Source organism: Simochromis diagramma, unplaced genomic scaffold (genome assembly GCF_900408965.1).
Source record: "Simochromis diagramma unplaced genomic scaffold, fSimDia1.1 OVJJ01000031.1, whole genome shotgun sequence".
Lineage (NCBI taxonomy): Eukaryota > Metazoa > Chordata > Actinopteri > Cichliformes > Cichlidae > Simochromis > Simochromis diagramma.
Window position 1 is genome coordinate 48,987 of NW_024386983.1, and position 24,409 is coordinate 73,395.

The window sequence follows — 24,409 nt, forward strand, 5'->3', positions numbered from 1 at the left end:
GTGAACATGCTTCCTCTGCCCCCAGCATCTGGTCATCGAGCAATTCTGTAAAGTAACAATTTCAGTATTTTTACATCAGTGGTATTGGTGTGTTTCTCATTGGCATATGGCAGTGCTACAAATCTTTGTGCGAAGTGACTGTACTCACCGACTCTCATTTCAAGATGTCCTTATGGTGCTTGCTACAGTGTAGCAGCTCGAGTTAGGCTGGACCCGTTGGCCAGCTTCCCTCAGGGTCATTCCACGGTTGATTACATGGTCCACTATTGTAGCTCTGATGTCATCAGCAATTCTATTTCTTACTCTTCCTACCCTTCCTCTCCCCCCTCCTCATCTTCCTCTCCCCCCTCCTCGTCTTCCTCTTGCTCCTCCTTGTCCTTGTCGTCCTCTTCATCCTACTTCTTCACCTCCACGTCCTCTTCCTCGGCCTCCTCTACTTCTCACTCTTCCTGCTCCCTCCATTGTACTCCGCACACACAGCTTACCTGTATTATAGTGCTTAGGCTGACTGCAAAGTGAACTAATTATCTAAAACAGTTTTCACATGTGAAAGTGTGCCAGACAGTTGGCAGATTAGTGTTAATGATAGCCATACATGTGTATACTTTTGCTAGGAGTGTGTTGGGAATTTGGTAATTGAGTGTTGTGCAGTGAATTGTGCCTACAGGTTTGCAAAGTGTGTGTTACAAAATTGCAAACTGAGTGCAAAGCAGTTTTTGTGCTTTTAGTTTTGCAAACTCAGTGAGTGGTTTTGCTATAAGTCTGAATAGTTTTAGAGATTGTGCTGCAGGAATCACAGTTAGGGTTTAAGCATTCAGGAAAAACTGTAAACAGAGATGTGTCCTTGTTCTACACAAGGAAACACTGTAATGCTACATGTTGTTAGTGTTTTTTAGGTCATTGTTTTGTGGGTGACAAAGTGTGTTTGTCAGCTGTCAACCTTTGCTGGTGTTCTGGAAGAATGAGTTTATTTGAGACCTGAATGAAGTGTTTTGGTAGTTGTAGTGCATTTTGAATGTGAAATGAACTGCTTTGCCAAGCTGACGGTCAGTTAGGAGGATTGTGTGAAGAGTTTTGCAAAAGTGACCTAAGTTGTGAAATGTGTCCTAGCGGCTGTAAAAAACTGTAAAAGGTATGTCGAGTCTTATAGTTGTACATAGTCCTGAGGCCATTCTTCAGAGAGCTTCCTGAGCGTGCTCACTGGATCCCAGACCGGTAAAGTAGAGAAGGAGGAAACTTGGCTGACTCCATCTTCGTATTCTAACAGAGGATAAACTTCCCCGGTTAGCCTGTTGGAGCGTGAGGCTGTGCACACGTGCGCACCGCAGCAGGACTCCCACATTCTGAGCCGGCAACAGTCATCGTGATCACAACTTTCCATCTGTGTGAAGGCTGCAGGCAGCTGTGGTGCTGAGCCTGCTGCTTTGAGGTCACTGAGCCCTTAAAAAATTAGTTTTTACTAAGAAGAAAATCCAGCAGCGTGAAAGATGCTAGGATGAGAAAGCTGCACGCACGAACACACACTCTCTCTGGCCACACCGACTTATTTCCTGTTTGTTTTCACAGCTAGAGGCAACAAAAAGCAACCACAGAAAACTCAGAGGTGTTGCGTGAGTTTGTGGTAAATAGATGGCACTCTTACACTTGGTTTTAAAAGCCTTTCACTGGGACTAACGTAATCTCACACCATCTCTTTTTGATGCAAAATCACTCACTGAAAACTGTCTCGGCAACATTTCATCCTCCCTGCTGAAGGGAAACTTTAGCCTGATCTATAAATGTGGACCCCAAACTGGATCTGATTGACCTGCACGTTGTTCCTCAGGGTTTTAAACAGGGCTACATTACCTGTCGTCAGTCAGCTGGTTAACTCGAGCTGAACAGAACTGATTTGATCTGAGATTTAATTTGAATGTTCTGGTTTCATAGCTGTCCCTCCTGTCACTATCAGCCACTACAGCGCTGCACTGCATGCTGGGAGTTTGTGGAATTCATCGATCAGTGAAAATCTCTGACACGAGGGCCTTTAAATGCTTCAAAACTGGAACGAATCCAATCACTCCACACACACACACACACACACACACACACACACACACAGTGGCCACACTTCCACTCTGACCTATTTCCTGTTTGTTTTCACAGTCTCAGCACAGACGTGCCACAGACATACAAACATCTTTATATACAACTAAGACAAAAGACGCAGCGCACACAGAGCTGTGTGCAAACAGAGGGTTTAATATGTACAGTGCTGCTGTGTGAACACAAAGTGAATGAAGAAGCAGCAGCTCAGGATTACTGGAGGGAGGATTCGGTGCACACGTGACCTTATAAACTTTAAATGTTTTCTAAAAGCAAAACAAAATGAAATAAAACTATAAACTACCATTTAGAAAACCTGCAGGTATTATATTATAAAAAGCAAAAGCAATAAGGACATAATCTCCTTTCATGTATCCTTTAAAATAAAACATCCTCTTGGTTCTTTTGAAAGTTTGAATCAGTCTTTCAGACACTGGTCGCTGGCACCACGTCGAGTGTTTGAGGTTAAAAACAAAGAGCAAATCTGAGTGTGTTATAACAGGCTGTTTCTTCACAGTTCACTGTTAGGCTTGTTGCTGCTGCTCAGCTGCCTCCTCGCTGCTCTCGCTTTCCTTGTTCATTTGTCGGATGTCAGGCCGTTTCCTTCTGGACAGCGTCCTCTGCCTCACCTGGGCCCGAAAAGCCTTAGAAAGGAAAAAGTAAACGAGCGGATCCAGACAGATGTTGAGAACTGACACTATTGTCGTCACTTCCTTCAGGTTGTATAGCACCTGCTCCACAGAGCAGTTCCACTGAAAAGTATAGAGGAGCCGAACCAGGTGATACGGGACGAAGCAAACACAGAAGATGCTGACCAGCACTAAAATGTTCCTGCGAGACTTCACTAACTTTCTGGAGTCCGAGGAGGCCAGCTGCCTCTGCTGTGCCTGCAACACCCTGCGGGAGGTGCTGTGGTAGAAGAAGACCAGGGATACGAGGACCAACATAAAGATGATGATTGCACTGACGTGGACTATTGCATCCAGCAGGCTGACCTGGAAATCGCAGTGGGTGGAGTTAGAGGTCAGATTCTGGGCGACGACAAAGAGGATGATGTAAATGATCGCAGGGATCAGGAGGAATACCCAGGTGACCCCGGAGATGATGTGGGCGGCTCGTACCGTCTGTAGGACGTGAGTTCCTGAAGGATGAACAATTTTCAGATACCTGAAGAAATGCAATAAAGAATTTCAATAAGCGGTCACAGTGATGCTTGTTGTAAGATGCAGAAGACGTGCATTGGTGTTTACGGCCATTAATCTGGTGACAGAACCGCCGAGACCACAGTCTGATGTCACTAAAGGTTTACTACCTGTTGGCAGCGATGTACCCCATGAAGAGGATGCTGGCGTACATGTTGAGGAAGAGTGCAGAAGCCCCGATGCTGCAGTAGAGCACATGGATGGTGACGGACGTGCTGGCGTAGTTGGTGATGCGGATGAGTAGGCTGAGACAGAGCAGGAAGTCAGCGGCCGTCAGGTTCTTCAGGTAGACCGTCAGGCTGCTAGATACCCGATGATGAGCTCGGCAGAAGTAAAACTTCATGGTGAAGCTGTTGAGAAGTAAACCCACCTGAGGAGGAGAGAGACCAGGCTCAGGACGAGAGTTTGGTACCCTTACACCATTCATCCACAGAAAAATGAAGATCTCTGACTGAGTTTGATCTGCTGGTCAACGTGCCATCTCTGACTAGGCCGGAGGACATGAAGCACACTGCCCACTCGTGTGGGACTTAGCTCTGCCCTCAACCCCCTCTGCTTGACTCTGATGGGATCTTAAATGACCAAATTAACATCTTGCTTATTAAATAAGAAATAAATGAAGTGGCTGAGACTACAAAATCACCATGAAAGATAAAGTGAACAGCATGTTACATAGCGGTAACATGGAAACATCATGAGCCGTGATGCCCTGCTCCAATCACACAAAGACAAGGCCATCAACGACGAACAGCTGAGGATGCTAAGCAGCGCTTTATTGGCTCAAACCGTCTGCATTCGTACCTAATGGAAAACAGCCAACATACACGCACGCACATATATTGTGAAGGGCGGAGCCAAACATAAAAAGGACATGGATACGTCCCCTAAGCGTTCACCTTACCCCCCTACATCTGGCCTTTCTCCACCTCATCCCCTGACGACACTAAGGGTGCGTCCACACGTACACGGGTATTTTTGAAAACGGAGATTTTCCGTTTTCGTTTTAAAAAATAATCCCGTCCACACATAAAGGCAGAAATGAAGGAAAACGCTGCTAGGAACATGCCAAAGCAGCAGGTGGCGATATATTCCTAACCGTGCAGAAATGTTGGCCAATCAGAAGTCTAGAAGCCTCGGTGGGAAAAAGTAAACAAAGCTGGGGCATAGAAGCAGAACCGAGTCGTCTGTGTGGAGGGACAGTAACTGTGTGTATATGTAAGCATTTAAACACTGCAGAGAGTAACAGTAACAGCATTGTAGAAATTCATTTCACCGAAACAATAAAAGGCGCACACCTTTGATGCTACGTTTTCTCCGTTTTTCTCGTCCACGCGTAAACGCAAAAACTGAGTTTTCAAAAATCTGCACCCTGGCCGGAGTTTTTAGAAATCTCCGTTTTCAGTGACCGAAAACGCCGTTCACGTGTGGACGAAAGGTGCAAACGCATAGAAAAATCTGCGTTTTCAAAAATACCCGGGTACGTGTGGACGTAGCCTGAGGCTGACTCCCCTTCCACAGTTTGGAGTAAAAAATTTTTTTTTGGAGTAAAATCCTTTTTCAATATGGCGCCGGTGTGTGTGGCTTGGACCTCCGACCTTCTGCCAAAGGCTGGGCAAAGTGGAACCAAGCTGGACATAAAACTTCGCCCCCGCTGATATCGGAGATCCCGGCTCACCTGTGCCGTGTTCCAGATCCACCGCTCCGGCATAAGTGCCATCGCCGGGGTCTCCTAGTGGGTGTGTGTTGTTAGCGGCAGCCATTCTATGCTGCTCATGTTCTTTTCCCTCAAAAGAAACCTTACTGTTGTGACAAGCTGGCGGCGGCGATACCAATCTCCGCGCATGCACAGACGAGTATAGCCGTGGAGACCTGGCTTATAAGGTGTAATGTTGCTGACAGCGAATAAAGGGCTGTTATTGGATTTAACCGACTGGCTTCGGGTTATTTGGCTAACCCCCACACCACACGCTCGCTGGACCCGCTAGCCGCTCCTTCCTCGCCAGACAGCTGCTACAAGCTGAAAGCTTCTTTAATTAAGGTTTTCTCTTAAGCCCTTATCCAGAAAACAAGGAGCGGTGCCAAACTTCTGTTTCTCTCGGCGATCGTTGGAACCTGTTGGTACCTGGCTGGTACCGGTCATCGGCCTGGATGGGATGTTCCAGTTCCTAAAACCCTGCTCTCCTCGCCCCCGCCGACGTGGTGTGAATCTGCGGAACCTGCGGCCTCTGTGTCGGGCTTCTAGGACGGCTAGCGACGGGGATCCGCCGCTTACCGCCAGGATTGGCCTGGTAAATGCTAGGTCCCAGCGAACAAAACGTTTATCCTGAAGGATTTTTCCACATCCCGAGGACTGGATTTTCTCTGTGTGTGCGAGACGTGGCTGAGCGCCGGTGCAGCATCTTCTCAGATCTTCTACCTGATGATTGCTGCTATTTTAATTCCTCACGTTTGTTGGGCCGAGGAGGAGGAATAGCTACGATCTTTAAAAGTCGTTTTAAATGTAAGCAGCTATCAACCCCGTCGTTCACCAGCTTTGAACTGTCTGTGTTCGAGCTGGGCTGCTCTCACAGTGTTGTGTTTATCGGCCTCCAAAATACAATAAGCACTTTGTGGGTGACTTTGCTGACTTCTTGGCTGAATTCGTGCCAAAATATGATCGTGTTCTTATTGTTGGGGATTGTAATATTCACGTGTGTTGTCCTGATATGCCCATGGCGAAGGGCTTTTTAAACCTTATTGATTCGTTTAACCTGGTGCACTGTGTGACTGGTCCCACACATGAACGTGGACACACGCTTGATCCTGTTTTATCTCATGGCTTTTCTGTTTTTAACATAGAGATTTGTGATGTTTTCTGACCACAGTCCTGTGATGTTTGGAGTTCCTCTTGCCTGTGCCTCAGTTAAACCTCGCGCTGCTGCTCAGCACTGTCGTGCTTTTAACTCCTCCACTGCTGAACACTTTTCAACAGTCTTTGACCAGATCTGTAAGATCCCGGATTTTTTATGCAGCCAGACTGAGGAACTGAGCTCGTGGTTTTATTCCACCTGTCGGACTGCTTTGGACACTGTGGCGCCATTAAAATCCAGACTGCCTAAAACTAAACCTGAGCCCTGGCTGAACGACTTGACCCGAGCTGTCAGACGCGACTGAACTACAAGTGTCGTTCCAGATGCTGAAGGACTGTTGGCGTCAATATCAAAGAACTGTAAAAGATGCCAAAAGAAAACACTTATCTGACATTATTTTGTCAAACTGCCACAACCCGCGTGTTTTATTCAAAACTATTAACTCTGTTCTTAATGCACCACATACTGACTGTATCGAGCCCTCATCAGAAGCCTGTGAAAACTGTTTACACTTTTTTATTGAGAAGGTCTCCTCCACAAGGGCTCAGATCTGTCCTCGTGCTCACGACCTCTCAGTCTCTGTTTCCTGCTCTGCTGTCTTTGACAGGGTTGAGCCTGTGACTCTGTCCTTTTTAAAGGAGACTGTTGGTCGTTTTAAGCCTGCAGGGTCTCCAAATGATGCCGTCCCTCCTCGACTTTTAAAAGAGGTGTTACCTACAGTTGGTCCTTTGGTTCTTGAGCTGGTAAACCATAGTCTGATGTCAGGTGTTGTCCCTAAAGATTTTAAACATGCAGTAGTCAAACCCCTGATTAAAAAACCTGCTCTTGATCCTACGGTTCTTGCAAATTACAGGCCTATCTCCAAACTACCTTTACAGCCAAATAACGGCCTTCCTGGAAAAGCAAAATGTGTTAGAGGTTTTCCAATCTGGTTTTAAACCCTTTCATAGCACTGAATCAGCCCTTTTAAAAGTTTTTAATGACATATTTTTAGCGACTGATGCTGGGGACTGTGTTGTTCGTGTGCATTTAGATTTGACAGCTGCGTTTGATACCGTGGATCATGCCATTTTATTCTCTCGTTTGGAGCACTGGGTGGGCATTAGGGGCACAGCACTGGAGTGGTTCAGGTCCTACTTGGCGGGGCGAACTTTTTTGTGTCAGCCTCGGTGACTATGTGTCGTCCTCCGCTCCTCTCTTGTGTGGTGTCCCACAGGGCTCAGTTCTAGGCCCCCTCCTCTTCTCTTTATATCTGCTTCCTCTTGGTTCTGTACTGAGAAAGCACGGCATTGCTTTCCACTTTTATGCTGATGACTGTCAGATCTATGTCCCTCTAAAGAAAAAAGGCAGATACCTTACACAGCCATTACTTCAGTGTCTCGATGACATTAAGGCTTGGATGTCTGTTAACTTTTTAAAATTCAATGATAAAAAGACCGAGGTGATGGTTTTTGGTAGCTCCACTGAGGCCCCCAATGTGTATGTAGATTCCCTGGCACAGTATGTTAAGCCAACTGTCACAAACCTGGGGGTCAAAGTGGACTGTGATCTGAAGTTTGATAATCAAATTAAGGCAGTGGTAAAATCTAGCTTCTTTCACCTCAGGCAGCTGCAAAAATAAAGCCAATTCTTTCACGGCAGCACTTTGAGACAGCGATCCACGCCTTTGTTAGCACTCGGCTGGATTACTGTAATGCACTTTATATTGGGGTCAGTGCATCATATATTAGTCATCTACAGAGGGAGCAAAATGCCGCAGCTCGTCTTTTAACAGGCACTCGAAAGTTTGAGCACATTTCCTGTTAAGAGAATTTTTATTCTAGTTAAATCATTAAAGTATAATCAAGTAGAAACAAGTATGCCTTATAATCAAGTGTTTATATATTTTCACACGGTAAAGCTTACTGTTGAAAAGAACACAATGTATTCCTTGCTTAAGTGTGTGAGATGTTTGAAAAAGACAGGATATACATGCATTCTTTACTTCAGTGTCTGCGATGTCAGATAAGCATGAATACTGCTGTGTCGTTGTTTTTCAGTTTGTGTGCAGAAGTTAGATAGCTAAGACAATGCCTGAGCTCTCCCCTCTTCAGTTGAAAGAGGAAGTACTATGTAACCCATTTTGCCTTATAAATAAAGCGAGTAAACGGTGCTCGGTGTGTTAGTCTGCTCAGAGACTCTCACCCGTGCGCACGTCTTTGAAACTCTGAGTCGGTCTGCCAGTGTCTCATTTTCTCTCTTACTGTGCTTTTACAAATGTCAATCCCTGACATTTAATTGGTCCTCCGAGCCGGAGAACTGACTGTTATTTTTAACGTCTAGTTTTCCACAGACGGTCTCCATCGGATCCTGACATCGTGACGCCTGCGCTGGAAGAAATCTGATCAGTAAAACGAAAAACCCGGGAACGTGAATTCGATCTCCGGTCAGCGTTCGGCCTTCACGGCTCCAGGACCCGATGAGCACCGGATCTTAAAACGCAGCGCCACAGTAGAGGTGAATATGACACGCATTCCACCAAGCGCTAAAATACGTTGATATTGAGATTTTCCTTTAAGTATTGTGTAAACCTAGGTACGCCGACAGATCTCAGTGTCCATGCGGGACTAGGAAGACGACAGACAAGAGCGAAATTCTAGAAAAATCGCTATTAAAAGTTCCGGTCGCTCTGGGAATGGCTGCAACGGAACAGGTTTCCGGTCACTCAAGAAGAGTGGCTGAAGGTGAAGGTGTTACACAAATAAATAGGCCTACGGAAAATCTCAATAAAAATCATAGAAACGCGCTTTGTTTGTGAGGAGTGAGTTGTTTTTACGACCCAATACGCGGTCGAACCACTTCTCAAACTGTTTTCCTGTGTACACTCACGTATTGGTAAAGGTGGAAAAAAGGGTTGTGCTTCATCACGTAAAATCGATAACCGCTCTCTCAATTAGTGGGAGAGTAGAAGGCTGTTATCGAAAACCCATTCTCACTTTTTCATGCCAAAGAAGGTGTCACAGTTCTGACGTAATTAGTTCAAAATGGGTAACTCTAAAACTAAAGTAAAATTAACAGCAGATGAAGGATGGTTGGAAAAAAACTGTCCAAATGCAGGAAGAGTCAGTGCAAATAGGTGGAGAAATCCACATAAAATTTATTGCCCAGCCTGGCAAGGCAAATGCAATCAAGAATCAATAACTGCTTTAAAGGCTGCTTTACAAAAAGAACTATTTGAGGAAAAGAGCCAAAAGAAAAAAGCAAAACGCTTAGCAGAATGGCACCTTTTCAAGGCGTGGATGGTAGAAAACGATAAACGCATTGCTAAACGTGCCCAAAAGCAGGAAACTAAAGATAAACAGAAAACTGCAGGAGAAGAAAAACCGTACCCCCCTCCTTATGCTCCTCAGCCTGCACAGCCTGCAGCAGCTGCACCTAACCCTACGTCAGCACTTCCTGTAAGCTCTCCTCACAAACCTTTTGTTTCAAATCCCTATACGGAGGCCAGACAACAACTTGATCTTATGACTAAGCATGGTCATTCCAAAAAAACAGAAATTGTAGGTCAGTTTCCAATGGTAGCCTTATCTAACCCCAGGTACGGTCAACCCACTGGTCCCCCAGACGCCCAAGGAGTCATACCAGTAGACGGTGAGCCTTTAATTTATGCATTCCGACCCTGGTCTCATAAAGACAGAGAGAATGTACTAAAAGATGTGCCACCCCTTAAAGAAGGCTTCCGGCCGTGGCGAGATGCAGTGGAATTGATCCGTCAGGGGTGGGGTTTAAATGGTCATGAGATGCATCAAGTTTTTCAAGATTTATTAGGTTTAAGTCTTCCTAGAGCTAGAGGTCAATTTACAGGAAATGATCTAAACGGTGACGTGTTGGGGCCAGACACTCCCCAATTAATACAGGAGCTTAATAACTTGTATGGCAGAATAGAAGTTATTTTAGCCCCAAGGCCAGATTATGGAAAGATAGGAGAGTGCAAACAAAAGGAAGGAGAGACAGCATCAGACTATTTGGATCGCCTACGCCCAGTTTTCAGACAAAACTCAGGGCTAAATTATGATGCCGATCCACTGTCTGCTTTTCAACAACAATTAAAAAATGCCTTCCTAAATGGTCTACTGCCCAAGATAAAAGCACATGTAGACAAACACTGGGTCACTCAAAATACAGGAACCTTGCCTGAGGCCCTACAATATGCTGAGCATGCAGTCAAAATTCAAAAACAAAAAGAAAAAACAGAAGGAGTTTTCATGATTGATCCAGAGACAGGCTTTATAGCCTTCTCAGGACAGCAACACACAGCAGGTTTTAAGCAAAGTAGGGGAAAGCAAAAAGCAGGACAAAGAAGAGATAGAAGAGATATGAGATGTTATAACTGTGGTAAAATCGGGCACTTTGCTCGAAACTGTAGAAATGTAAGCCAAGAACAGGAAGGTGGAGATGACAGGCGCAGACGCCGTGATGAATGACTAGCACAAGAAAAGGGAAGTGAAACAAGTGAAGGGGAAGTTTACAACATTGAACAACTGCTGCTAGGATCAGAAGCAAAGCCCACCGTTATAGTGCACGTTAACGGGGTCCCAATAAAATTCCTTTGCGACACAGGTGCTTGTAAAACTGTCCTAACAGTAGAAGTCCCAAATTTAACCTTTTCAAAAGATACCTTAATCGTGAAATCAGCCTCAGGACATGTGACAAAACAGCATCTAACCGACCCCCTTTTTATGTCACATAGAGATAGTGGCCGTGCCTGCAAAAATCAGTGCATCTATGATCCATCTTGTCCACTAAATTTGTTAGGAAGAGATGCTTTAACAAAATTAAAAATAGGAGTTTTTCCTGAAGAAAGTGGCATGAAAGCCAGACTCCTACTCTCTGAAAGTCAGAGCCAAACTGAAGACATTTTTGTTTGTGAAGGTTTAGGTGAGCCAAATTATTACTGGGCCTTAGATTTACCAAAACTTGAACCATTAGAGGCCAAAGCTAATATGTACTTACCTGAGCACTCACATAGACAGGACCCAGCAAAATATCACAACACCTTGTGGTATAAATATGTCCCAGGTCCAGACAAAATTTATGATCAACAAGTGCACAGACTAGGACCGCAAAAACTAGTCCTACAACACCTGTATGTGACACAGAGTGGTAATGCAGTATGCTCAGTGTTACAGACAGATGCAGTGCAGCGCTTAAATAAGATGTGCAACCCTCATGTATCTGTTGCACGCAACGACCAAACGCCTTGGTCTGAGTTAGGCACAGTGCTGAGAAATGTAGAAATGGACAGATATGACAAAATAGAGTGTGAGGGCTGGCAAAAAGGCCGTAGAACTGGGTGCATGAGGCTAACGCTGTGTTGGCCGGTGACAGCCACACCAGCCACACATTTAGCCACAACAGAGCAAGATGAATGACAAGTATTAACAATTGAAGCACATCCAGAACTAGAGAAGCTGCCACAAACATTATGGTCTCAAGGACCCACGGATGTAGGCCTAATAAAAGGAGCAGATCCAGTAGTGGTGAAAACTACAACCTCATATAGGCCTGTAAAACCACAATATCCCTTGAGTGCAGAGGCAAAAGAAGGTATCAGACCAGTCATAGCAGAGATGCAAAAAGCAGGTATTCTCGTGAAAACTAATGAAGCCACGTGTAATACACCAATTTTTCCAGTAAAAAAGGCTAATACAGGAAAATATCGCTTAGTTCATGATCTAAGAGCAATAAATGAGGTAACAGAGCAAATACCTCCAGTGGTTGCAAATCCACACACAATTCTAAATCAAGTAACACCAAAAGAACGGTGGTTCTCTGTAATAGACTTGTCCAATGCCTTCTTCTCCGTACCTCTGCACCCTGACTCACAGAAGTTATTCGGATTCACCTTTGACAATCAAAAGTATACTTATACAAGGTTGCCTCAGGGATTCCAGAATAGCCCAACTCTGTATGCAGAGGCTTTGAGAAAATCAATGTCATCTTGTACGCTCCCTGCCCCAGGGCAGTTCTTGTTGTATGTAGATGATATATTGATCACAGGCCATACAAAAGATAAGTGCAAAGAAAACACATTAACAGTTTTGCAACATCTCGCAGAGCAAGGCCATAAAGTGTCACAGCATAAACTGCAATTGTGGAGCCAGGAAGTAACATACCTTGGCCACAAATTGACAGGACAAGGCAGGCAGCTGTTAGAGAGCAGAAAGATAGCAGTCCAAAATGCCCCAAAACCAGTAACTAAACAACAAATGATGAGTTTTTTAGGACTGTGCAATTTCTGTAGATGCTGGATTCCAGAATACGCATTACTAGCTCAACCACTACAGAACCTCATTTATGGTAAAGATCTAGCATTAAAAGACAAAGTACAATGGACTCCAGAAGCAGAAAAAGCTTTCGTTGATTTGAAAATAGCACTGCAGACATGTACCGTCTTAGCATTACCAGACTATGGAAAACCTTTCGTTCTCCATGTTGATGGTGCAGGAGGGTATATGAAAGCAGTCTTAACTCAAGCTTTTGGAGAAAAACAACGTCCATTAGCTTTCTACTCATGCAAACTTGACTCTGTAGCTGCTGGATTACCTACCTGTGTTCAGGCATGCGCAGCAGCAGCAGAGGCAGTTAAAAAATGTGCAGACATTGTTCTAGGACATAAATTGATCATCAAAGTCCCACATGCAGTGACCTCTATTTTGCTCCAAGCGAACCTCTCTTTCCTCACGCATGCAAGACAACTTTCTTATGTGGGGATTCTACTTACACAATCACACATAAAAATAGAGAAGTGTGGCCAGCTAAACCCAAGTACACTTTTGCCGACTTCTCTGGACGGAGAACAACACTGTTGCATTCAAAAATTAGAGGAAGATACAAAACCTCGCACTGATATATACAGCTCCCCCCAGAGCAGTTTCAGTAATGTTTTTGTGGACGGCTCAGCGTCAAAAGACATTCACGGTAGAAATTGTGTGGGTTATGCGGTCACAACTGTTGATAAAGTGATAGAAGCAAAAGCTCTCAGCTCCTCAAACTCTGCTCAAAGCGCAGAACTAACCGCAGTCATCAGAGCATGTACTTTATATAAGGGTCAAAGTGTTAATGTTTACACAGACAGTCAATATGTCTATTCAGCAGTTCATCATTTCGCTAAAATATGGCATAACAGAGGAATGACAACTTCCTCAGGCAACACAGTTCAACATGCAAACCTTCTAAAAAAGCTATTAGAAGTAATAACGTTGCCAAAAGAATTAGCACTATGCAAATGTGCAGCTCATCAAAAGGATGACACAGAAATTACGAGAGGAAATAACTTTGCTGACAAAGCAGCAAAAGCAGCTGCAGAAAAACAAATTGATGTTTTAACAACAGAAACCATAGATCTAATACCTTTAGAAATACTAGCAGATGCACAGAAAACAGCATCGCTGAGTGAACAAAAATCTTGGGTGAAAGATGGAGCAGAATTAAAAGACAACCTCATGATGTGTAATGGCAAACCAGTGCTTCCAAAATCTTTGCATAGAACTGCTGCTTTAGTGACACATGGGAAAACTCATGTGTCAACAGGAGGGATGACTAATATTCTTAATAAACAATTCTATGCAAAAAATTTTGAAAGTTCAGCACAAGAGTTTATCAGAACATGTATGATTTGCCAAAGACACAACGCACAGGGAAATCTACGTCCAAAGCGAGGGCATTTCCCTATACCACCGCATCCATTTCACACTGTCCATATGGATTTCATAGAATTAAATGAATCACAATCCTCCAAATATGCACTTGTGATAATTGATGTATTTTCCAAGTGGCCAGAAATATACCCAGTGAAAAAAGCAGATGCAATATCAGTAGCAAAATGTCTATGTAATCATTTTATTCCAACGTACGGTATTCCATCTCTGATAAGATCAGACAATGGCACACATTTTGTAAATGAAGTAATAAGTAAAGTTTCTGAAGCTTTAGGCTTCAGCATAAAACATCACTGTTCTTATCATCCACAAAGTGCAGGATTAGTCGAGAGAACTAACGGCACAATTAAACAAAGGTTGAGGAAATGTATGGAAGAGACTAAAAAACCTTGGCCTGAATGTCTAAGCTTGGTTAAATTATGGATGAGAATAACTCAAGGAACAGGTGGTCTAACGCCATTTGAAATCGTACATGGCAGACATTTTCCACTCCCCATAATGAGTGAGCCAATTAATAAATCTATTGCAGAAACAACAATGGCAGAATGGATGACAAAACTATTTGAGAATAAAGAAGTGAGATTAAGCAATCAACTGCCGAGTGACTTTTCTTCAGTTTCTTGCAGGTTGAACCCCGGTGATTGGATTCTGATTAAAGTCCTCCAGCGGAAAAACTGGAGTGCTCCAAAGTGGGAAGGTCCCTTCCAGGTGCTACTTACCACACCCACAGCGTGTAAGATAGCCGAACGAGTTTCGTGGATTCATCAATCCCACGTGAAGAAAGTGTTTGCACCACAATAAGACGCCGGTTCCCCTGACTCTTACGTGAACCCCTGCTGGAGGACAGGGCTGAACGGGTTTCCCGCCCTGTGCTTCCTCGGCAGTGCTACTCACGTGGGAGCTCGGGTGTGCCTGGTCGCCCTGAAGATCAGACTGACCTATCCCACCGAAGAGCAGAACCAATAATAACACCAGGGACGCCTGAATAAAATCTCAACAAGATGACTGAGGAAAACAACCTGATAAATCCAGAAGAAGAACCAGCTTCAGAATCAATGCTAGCACCAGTTCCAGCCCCAAAGCTGTTGTGCTTGGGCGCTTGTGACATCAAACGAAAACTACTCATGTGCTACATATTCTGTCTAATGGCTATCCTCCTGATGACGACACTCTTTTGGTTGATGCCCAGTGGAACCCACAAGACAGTACCAATTATTCTCCGACCTAAGAGGTGGACCCACGACAACTCGCACCTGAAGGAGATAGACAAAGAACACAACCACCCGTGGCTGAACAATGCATGGTACCGGTATGTCCATGACAGAGTGCACAGAGAAGACAATGCCGCAAACTGCTATGTCTGCTCACATATGCCCACGACAGCACTCCATGCCACAGTGTATGGAAAACCCCCAACCAAGGCTGAAGCACTCTGCATATATGACAAAGCCATTACCGGGACCTGCTCAACACCAGGAAAACCTGTGATGGTGATAGGTGGATCCATAAAGGACCAAAACAGCAACACATGCCACAACACTACACAATATATAGTCTCACAGAGTGTAAAGTCTTTAATCTACAACATAACAAACTGCACCCACCAGTACCCAAATATAAACTACACCTGCAATGAAGCCTACTGGGTGCATATAAACGTCAGCCATAGAAAACTGAAATCATTCTCAGTTGTTTTGCCACCTGACATACAACACCCAGTGTGCTTTAACTTCACAGGAGCAACCGGACAAACAGGTACGCCCCAGGGTCTGAAGAAATTAGGACAAAACCGAAACTGCTCCATGATCCTGGCGGCACCAGATTGGGATGGCATCGGCTCATCAACAGGTACATACTGGGTACAGGGCGCAGCTTGGGCGTGTGGCCTGAAAGTCTATTTCATGCTGCCACCAAACAGCACCGGACTCTGTGCCCCTGTTCTGGTATCTGACCACACCTTTAAGATGTCAGTGAACAGCAACACCAGAGCTAAACGTAACACAGGCCTCAAGCCCCATGATCCATATCTTGGTTCTGATGTACCAGATGACTTCAAACTCTGGACCAAGAGCCAGAAGGTAATACACGCTTTGTTTCCATGGATAGGAGTAGGGAAACACGCACTACAGATAGAAACCCTGGACTATCGTTTTGGATTATTTTTAAATGCTTCAACCCGCATTAATCAAGGACAGAATGAAGAAATTGATGCAATTCGCATCACTGTCATGCAGCACCGAGTGGCTTTAGACATCATTCTCGCAGAGAAAGGTGGTCTCTGCGTATTGTTTAACACTACATGTTGTACCTACATACCTGATAACATCCATTCATTAAACATGACAAATGCTTTGAATGTTTTGAAACAACTGAGCGGCTCTTGGAAATCCCTACTGATTAAAGGCCTGTTGGCCCTTTTCAGTGTGATGTTACTATTTTGCCTTTTCATTGCTTGTATTATCCCATGTCTGAGAAGCATAATGACAAACATGTTCAAGCGTATGTTAGGAAACCATGTCTTGGCTCAGTCAGTTATGGAGGATCCCTATCGTCAGTATGATATGCTGAGTGTGGGAGAGAGAGAAGAAAATCTCTATGACAATCTTGACAAGCTTGTTGTTTAATTATTTCACTGAATGACGTGCAAGTTGAAAATGTGACTAACAAGTGACTATGCATTGAGTAAAACATGTGAAATATATTAACATCAGGAGGGAATGTTAAGAGAATTTTTATTCTAGTTAAATCATTAAAGTATAATCAAGTAGAAACAAGTATGCCTTATAATCAAGTGTTTATATATTTTCACACGGTAAAGCTTACTGTTGAAAAGAACACAATGTATTCCTTGCTTAAGTGTGTGAGATGTTTGAAAAAGACAGGATATACATGCATTCTTTACTTCAGTGTCTGCGATGTCAGATAAGCATGAATACTGCTGTGTCGTTGTTTTTCAGTTTGTGTGCAGAAGTTAGATAGCTAAGACAATGCCTGAGCTCTCCCCTCTTCAGTTGAAAGAGGAAGTACTATGTAACCCATTTTGCCTTATAAATAAAGCGAGTAAACGGTGCTCGGTGTGTTAGTCTGCTCAGAGACTCTCACCCGTGCGCACGTCTTTGAAACTCTGAGTCGGTCTGCCAGTGTCTCATTTTCTCTCTTACTGTGCTTTTACAAATGTCAATCCCTGACATTTCCCCTGTTTTAGCTTCACGTCACTGGCTGCCCATTTCTTTTATTTACTTTTAAAGCTCTCCATGGCCTCGCCCCATCGTATCTCTCTGAGCTGCTACAGCCTCATACACCCACCTGCTCTCTCAGGTCAGCTGATCAGTGCTCCTGCATGTACCCAGGACTGGGTGTAAACTTCGTGATCGTGCTTTTGCTGTAGCAGCTCCAAACTGTGGAACGAGCTTCCTTTAGAGATCAGACAGGCCAGTTCTTTACCTGTTTTTAAGTCACTCTTGAAAACCCGATTCTTTACCCTGACCTTTGACACCACGTGAGATGTTGGTTTTTATTTTTATTTTAGTTGTTTTTAGGTGATTCGATGCTGTTTTATCTTGTTTTTGTTTTAATATAGGGCTGTTTTAATTTTATGTTTTATATGTTTTATTTATTTATTTTGCTGTTTTCTGTTATTCTATTGTTTTAACTTTAGTCCGAGTGAAAAACAGGTGGAGTGTGCTTTCACCCTGGTGCGGTCTTTAGCCATGTCTGTAGCTGCTGTATCAGACGAGTTTGTGAATAAAATTGTTTACCAGTCATTCCTCACATGCCAGTAAGCAGCTAAGACCAGAACAACGAGCTGACCCTTGTTTGAGGGAAATTATAGCTCAGCTTGAGACTGGGGACACTGGTTTCAGCCACCATTAGGAAGATGATATTCCCTTGCTAATCAGGGAATTCGGTCATCTTGAGCTACACAATCAAATATTCTGCCGGTCAGTGACCCAGTGTTTTCTGTATTTATTCTTTATTATTATTATTGTTATTCTATGATTCCTTCGTTGTTCTGATTTCCGATTTTGTATTCTAGTTCTGAGGTTTAGTTCTGTGCCCAGTCAGCTTCCTGTTTTACTTTGAAGGTCAGTGTATTCTCTTTTGCTTCCTCCCAATCTCGTCTTTGTAATTAGTGTCAGCCTTGTCTCCCAGGTTTTTGCTCTTTGCCCTGTTCCCCTTCTGCATTTACTTTCTGTGTATATTCCTGTTCGACGCTGCGTCATCCCTCATACGTGCCTGTGTGTTCAGTTTCCAGACTTCCCAGTTTAGTTTCTGTTTTGTCTGTTTGAGGTCTTTGAGTTTGAGTCCACCACGAGTTTGCATTTGGATCCTACTTTCCTGCTGCTGCACACAGACCACGACATCCAGATAGAGTCTCCATGATGATATAGGCCACTTAAGCATCTCAACCCGGTGAGAACAAGTCGTTACTGGCCAAGGATGGCCGCAGATGTTGGGAGAAAGGTTAAAAGCTGTGTCCCTTCCTAAAAGAGCTGCCCCTTAGTTCACCATGAACCAGGTGAACTAAGGGGCCAAGGCCTCTTGAGCTTGTCTGTATGGGCTTTTTGTCCACTGAGCATAATAGGAGTAATATTAAGTAGGGCTGGGTGATATGGCCCAAAATTCACATCTCGATATTCTTTAGCTGGATGGCGATATACGATATATATCTCGGTAAGTAAGAACAAAAAGAGAGTTCTTAGTCACACTGTGTCCCAGATCTCACACAGGCACCTTTACTAACATAAACAGATGTACAAGAAAATATTACTCAGAATTAAATTATCAGCATTTGTTAAATAATAATTCTCCATAAATAAAATAAAACAATGTTGTTGTTGTGCATAACAAAAAGCTCACAATTGTGTAGTCAAAATGTAAACTAAAAGACGGATTTCACAGCTGCTCTGTTCCCAAGTTCTACTGCGTGACTGAAATCCGCTTTGTAACGTGTCTCTTACAGGTGCCGTTTGTGGTCATTATACGCTGAAGCACAGTACGTATCACTCCGCGATAGGGCTGCTCGATATAACGATATACACTCAACAAAAATATAAACGCAACACCTTTCTTACTGCTCCCATTCCCCATGGGATGGACGTAGAGACCTAAAATTCATTCCAGATACACAATATAACCATCCCTCCCAAACAGTGGTCACAAATCAGTCCAAATGTGTGGTAGTGGGCACATCTGCTATATTGAGATAATCCATCCCACCTCACAGGTGTGCCACATCAGGATGCTGATCTGACATCATGAGTAGTGCACAGGTGTACCTCAGACTGCCCACAACAAAAGGCCACCCTGGAATGTGCAGTTTTTTGCGCTATTGGGGGTCTGGGGACCCAGAACCGGTCAGTATCTGGTGTGACCACCATTTGCGTCATGCAGTGCAACACATCGTCGCATGGAGTCTATCAGATTGTCAATTGTGGCCTGTGGAATGTTGGTCCACTCCACTTCAATGGCTGTGCGAGGTTGTTGGATATTCGTGGGAACTGGTACACGCTGTCGTATACGCCGGTCAAGCACATCCCGAACATGCTCAATGGGTGACATGTCCGGTGAGTATGCTGGCCATGCAAGAACTGGGACATTCTCAGCTGCCATCTGCCCTGAACAATGTGAACCATGATTCATCCGTGAAGCGCACACCTCTCCAACGTGCCAGACGCCATCGAATGTGAGCATTTGCCCACACAAGTCTGTTACGGCGACGAGCTGGAGTCAGGTCAAGACCCCGATGAGGACGACGGGCATGCAGTTGAGCGTCCCTGAGACGGTTTCTGACAGTTTGTGCAGAAATTGTTTGGTTGTGCAAACCAATTGTTCCAGCAGCTGTCTGGGTGGCTGGTCTCAGACGATCTTGGAGGTGAACCTGCTGGATGTGGAGGTCCTGGGCTGGTGTGGTTACACGAGGTCTGCGGTTGTGAGGCCGGTTGGATGTGCTGCCATATTCTCTGAAACGCCTGTGGAGACGGCTTATGGTTGAGAAATGAACATTCAATGCACGGGCGACAGATCTGGTTGACATTCCTGCTGTCAGCATGCCAATTGCACGCTCCCTCATTGCTTGTGGCATCTGTGGCATTTTGCTGTGAGACAAAACTGCACATTCCAGGGTGGCCTTTTGTTGTGGGCAGTCTGAGGTACACCTGTGCACTACTCATGATGTCAGATCAGCATCCTGATGTGGCACACCTGTGAGGTGGGATGGATTATCTCAATATAGCACATGTGCCCACTACCACACATTTGGACTGATTTGTGACCACTGTTTGGGAGGGATGGTTATATTGTGTATCTGGAATGAATTTTAGGTCTCTATGTCCATCCCATGGGGAATGGGAGCAAAAACAAAGGTGTTGCGTTTATATTTTTGTTGAGTGTATATCGGATGACGATATAAAAACGTCTATCGTTTCATTTCACGCTATCGTTTGTTTTGTGGTGTCGTTTACAGCAATATTTTTTCATGTTCTGATGTCACTGTAGTTATTATTCATTTCTTAAAGTTCTCTCTTTCTCTTATATTTAATGTAACCACACAACAGACGGACAAGCGCCTGTATTTATGGGTTGTCGTTAGCAACAACGACGGTAAAACCATCGCGTGTCCACTTGTTTATGTTCCACGTAAACCTTTCACAATAAAGCTCAAGATCCTGTTGAGACTTTTCAAAATAAACTGAATCACGTGAAAGAGCAGATTATTTACGGATGAGAATTAAAAAAGAGCCGCCAGGTGCTAAAAAATAAACCTCAGACTCAAACGTTAGAACAGGCTTTTCCCCGCAGCACGCCGTGTGATAAATACTCACAAAGAAAACTGCGCCGTTACAACTTATGTCTAAAAATGTATCGTTTCATGCATCGGTTAAAACACTCGACTCCAGCTACACGACGCCCAGCTGGAAACACTTCACCTGCCCAAGATTCACAGAATTTACAGAAAATGTTACATTTTTGTGATTTATATCGTTAGATAGATGTTTTATATCGGGAGATGAGATTTTGGTCATATCGCACAGCCCCACTCCACGAGGCTCCTGACTACAGTAGCCGTAATGCTCAAACAATCCATCAAGCAGTGTGGCTTTGTAGCTTACCAAAGTCGTACTAAAACATTTTTGACAGATTGCTGAGCGCCGTGTACCACATAAAAGCGATTTACAGTCAGTAAGCACAACCAGAACTCATACATAAGGCGCACTGTCAAGTTTTGAGAAAATGAAAGGATTCTAGTGTGAGGTTTAGGGATGGGTATCGTTTAGGTTTTATCCGATACCAGTGCCAAACCGGTACTTTTGAAACGGTGCTTAAAGAATGGAGAACACACACCTTGTCCAAAAACCTCTCATGTTCAGCTGTTTTTTTGTAAAAAGATAACAATGTTAGCCTTTTCTGCAGCTATGGGGCATATATGGTATCACTCTTGGCTGGAAGCAGTGCTTAATCAATGGAAAAAACACAAACTTTGTCCAAAAACCTCTCATGTTTAACTGTTTTCCACTTTTTCTTTGGTCATTTTAGCCTTTTTGGCCAGGGTGAAGGGAGTATCTGCCATCAAACAAGAAGACAGCCGCATGTAGCTATGATGATGTTTGCTAGTTCACCTTACATGCATTAATGTAATAACGTGGTTAGCCTACTCAACGTAAATTACACACGAACAACATTAAGCTCCTCACGCAGAGAAGAACGGCTGCTGCTGCTGCATCATCCGTCATCATTTCTGCTACACTGGCAGGGCTAGGGGCCAGGACTCTCCTCTTCGGGTTCTTGGGGGATGTTGCTAACTCTGCTTTTAAAAAAAACCGCTATGCGTCGCCAGGTGTTTCATCAGATTTGAGGTGTTACCTCCTTTGACAGTATCACAGTATCAGCTTAAAGCACTTGTTGCTGCTAAGTTTGCATCTTTTGCTGTGAAGTACAGCCAGACTTTGACCGCTTCGCCTTGGACATTTTTAATCTGTAGCTCTGTTTTAGTGACAGTAACGCTGACAGCACTAAAATAGTAATCTCCAGATGTTTTCTTTTTGCCGAGCAGCTGCTCTTTGATAGCTGCGTGTCCAGCTTGTCGTTGCCTGCAGGTGAAGCTATGGGGGAGGGGGAGCTGTGTTCAGTGAAGGAGAGGCAGAGTAACGTTGCGTAACGTCCAGCATGTCAAGCACAGTGAATGAGCTCACCATGCAAAACCCGTAATTTACATTCACATGTATATACATAAACTGTATGAAAGTATTTGAAGTAGAAAACATGGAGTGGCTCTTCTGCTCACAGAAACTGTCAATAATAATAATGAACAAAATGTATTGAAATGATTAACTGACCACAGCTTATGGTTACCTCAACATGCTAACCATAAGTCATATTTTGCAGAGAGAGTATGAGCGTGCAGCGTTTAAAGCGTGGAAGTACTGACCTTACTTTGAGTTTGATTCCATAAAAAGTGACAAAAACATTAGTGTCCGCTGTGCGTGGGAAGAAAACTTCTTTTTACAGCGAAAAAACCCCTAAACTTCCGAGCAAGCACCGAGTAGCTACGACGTAATGGGAAACTCACAGAGAAACTCGCGGATCAGTGTTGCCAACTCCTCAGTAAGGAAAATCGCTATTGGTTGTCCTAAAAGTCGCTACATGACATCATCCCCTAATTTGCATAATTGGTCATGCTAATCTAATTGTAACCTACGTTGTTGGAGAGAGAAATAACATCGTGGAAGAGACATAAAGTGAGTAAAAAACGTCCTAAATGCATTTAGAGTTTATTTAGAGCTACAAATTAAATTTCTTTTAGCAATTATTGTTTTTTTAATGTCACAATTCCAACCCTGCTCCTTTACCCGGGCTTGGACCGGCAAAAGTGACCCGAAATAGGCGCTCTGGTGGAGTTACTTTGTGTGTGTGTGTTTATAAGTAGTTTTAAACCTTGTGATCCACAAAATAGCATAAGAGTAAAAGAACTGACTGCGTTACAGCACCCGCTGCTTGTTGAGAGTAAAAGCGATACGCGCTTTCACGTCTTTTTTTAGCGACTTTTTTTTTAGAAAAAAAGTTGCTAAGGGGTCTGAAAACTTGCTAAATATAAGTTGGCAACACTGTCGCGGATTCTTCCACTGACCGCTGCACACCTGCACCAGGACAAACCTCCGCCTACCCCACTCCTGCTTTACAGGTGAAAATAGAGCAACAGGACCGCTGAGTCTGTGACTTTATTTATTTTCTGCTGTGTTTTACTTGCATCTATTTGAAAGACTGAGTCTAAACACACAAAAAAATATTTTATGTGCTGGAATGTGCAGAAAATAGGTTTAAATGTTAAACACATTTCTTCCAGTCAGAGAATGTTGCATATAATTACATTTTTGCTTGATGCATAAAGTTAAAAGATTAAAACTAATAAAACAAGTTTTAAAAAGAGACTTTTCCATTTGATTACATTTTGTATGATGGATTATGCAGGAAAAGTAGAATTGTAGAAAGTAACTTGACCAACACTGGTTGTAACACAGATGTGTCTGCACTGTGCCCGCCCACGCTCGCTGCTCCTGAAGTCTTTTGTGTTACACTTGGATCTAAGACTAAGGACTGTGACACTTTTTTGCTGAAATTTGAAGAAATTTCTAAAATGTAAATGACCTTAAGTAGTTGTTGAGAGCAATATGCTGATCTGAGTCACTGAAACTCACCAGAAACACCAAACTAAGGATGGGTATGAAGAAGAGATGGGACACGGTGGTGACTGGATTACAGCTTTCTGTCACATTGGAAAATGAAGAGCTGTTGTTGAATGAGGTCACTCCACTCATCTTTCTCTGGGTTTGGACAGAGATCATCCACATTAATATTCTTTATTATAATTAAAAAATCATTTTGACAAAGAGGAGAGTGATTACTATTAATATTAGCTGCACATTTAAAGGAGCTGCTGACTTTCAAGTATCGTATTGAAGAAAACGATGTTAAAAGCTTGATCGTTAGCACAGTGCACTGACACCAACCCAGCTGAACAGCTGCCATCTCTATGCTGAACATTCAAATATGGAAAAGCATGTTTTTCTGCAACAAACACACACAGACACACTCACCCTCAACTCTCCTCGATGTCTAACGTGTACCACACTACTTCCTCTCTGCTCTTACACAGAAAGAAGAACTGGTGATAACCACGGATGTGGTTGGCGTGATGATAAAGAGCAGCGTTATTAGTCAGATAAACCACAACACACTCAAAGGACGCTTTAGGCCACGGGCCGAACATGATAAACATTTACTGAACCGACCAAAACTAAACGTCCTTCTAACATCACTATAAATCGAAGCAGTCGGGAGTACGAGTCTGAGAGATTTCAAACGCCGTCTTTTTGTCTGGACTCACGTTCGTCATGCAGCTCGTGGCTCCTCTGCCACAATGAAACTGTCACGGCTGTGGTGACGTCAGGTTCCTCTTCAACCCTTGAGTTTAGCTCCACGTGTAAGACACACAGGTTTCAGTCAGCATGTAATAAACCTCCCGCTGGGTCCGAAAGGCTCTGTTTTCAGAATCAACTTGTCTCGTGGCCATCGC

The 24,409-nt window shown here is 43.8% G+C and overlaps 1 protein-coding gene and 1 long non-coding RNA gene across 3 annotated transcripts; one reads left to right on the forward strand and one right to left on the reverse strand.

The window, feature by feature from the left end:
• The first annotated feature begins 706 nt into the window (after window positions 1–706).
• Window positions 707–7,934, forward strand: LOC120738477. Its single transcript, XR_005696986.1, has 3 exons — window positions 707–718; window positions 4,468–4,469; window positions 7,787–7,934. It is a non-coding gene; the product is annotated as an uncharacterized LOC120738477 (long non-coding RNA).
• LOC120738476 (P2Y purinoceptor 14-like) lies at window positions 2,222–23,718 on the reverse strand. Of its 2 annotated transcripts, none has more exons than XM_040039746.1 (3): window positions 23,532–23,718; window positions 3,398–3,657; window positions 2,222–3,252 (listed from the first exon to the last, which is right to left on the reverse strand). In XM_040039746.1, the coding sequence occupies exons 1-3, from the start codon at window positions 23,682–23,684 to the stop codon at window positions 2,610–2,612; spliced, it is 1,056 nt and encodes a 351-aa protein (XP_039895680.1). In that variant the 5' UTR covers window positions 23,685–23,718; the 3' UTR covers window positions 2,222–2,609. The 2 variants fall into 2 exon arrangements, with proteins under 2 accessions (XP_039895680.1, XP_039895682.1); XM_040039748.1 differs by lacking the exon at window positions 23,532–23,718 and adding an exon at window positions 22,265–22,313.
• Window positions 23,719–24,409: the final 691 nt, after the last annotated feature.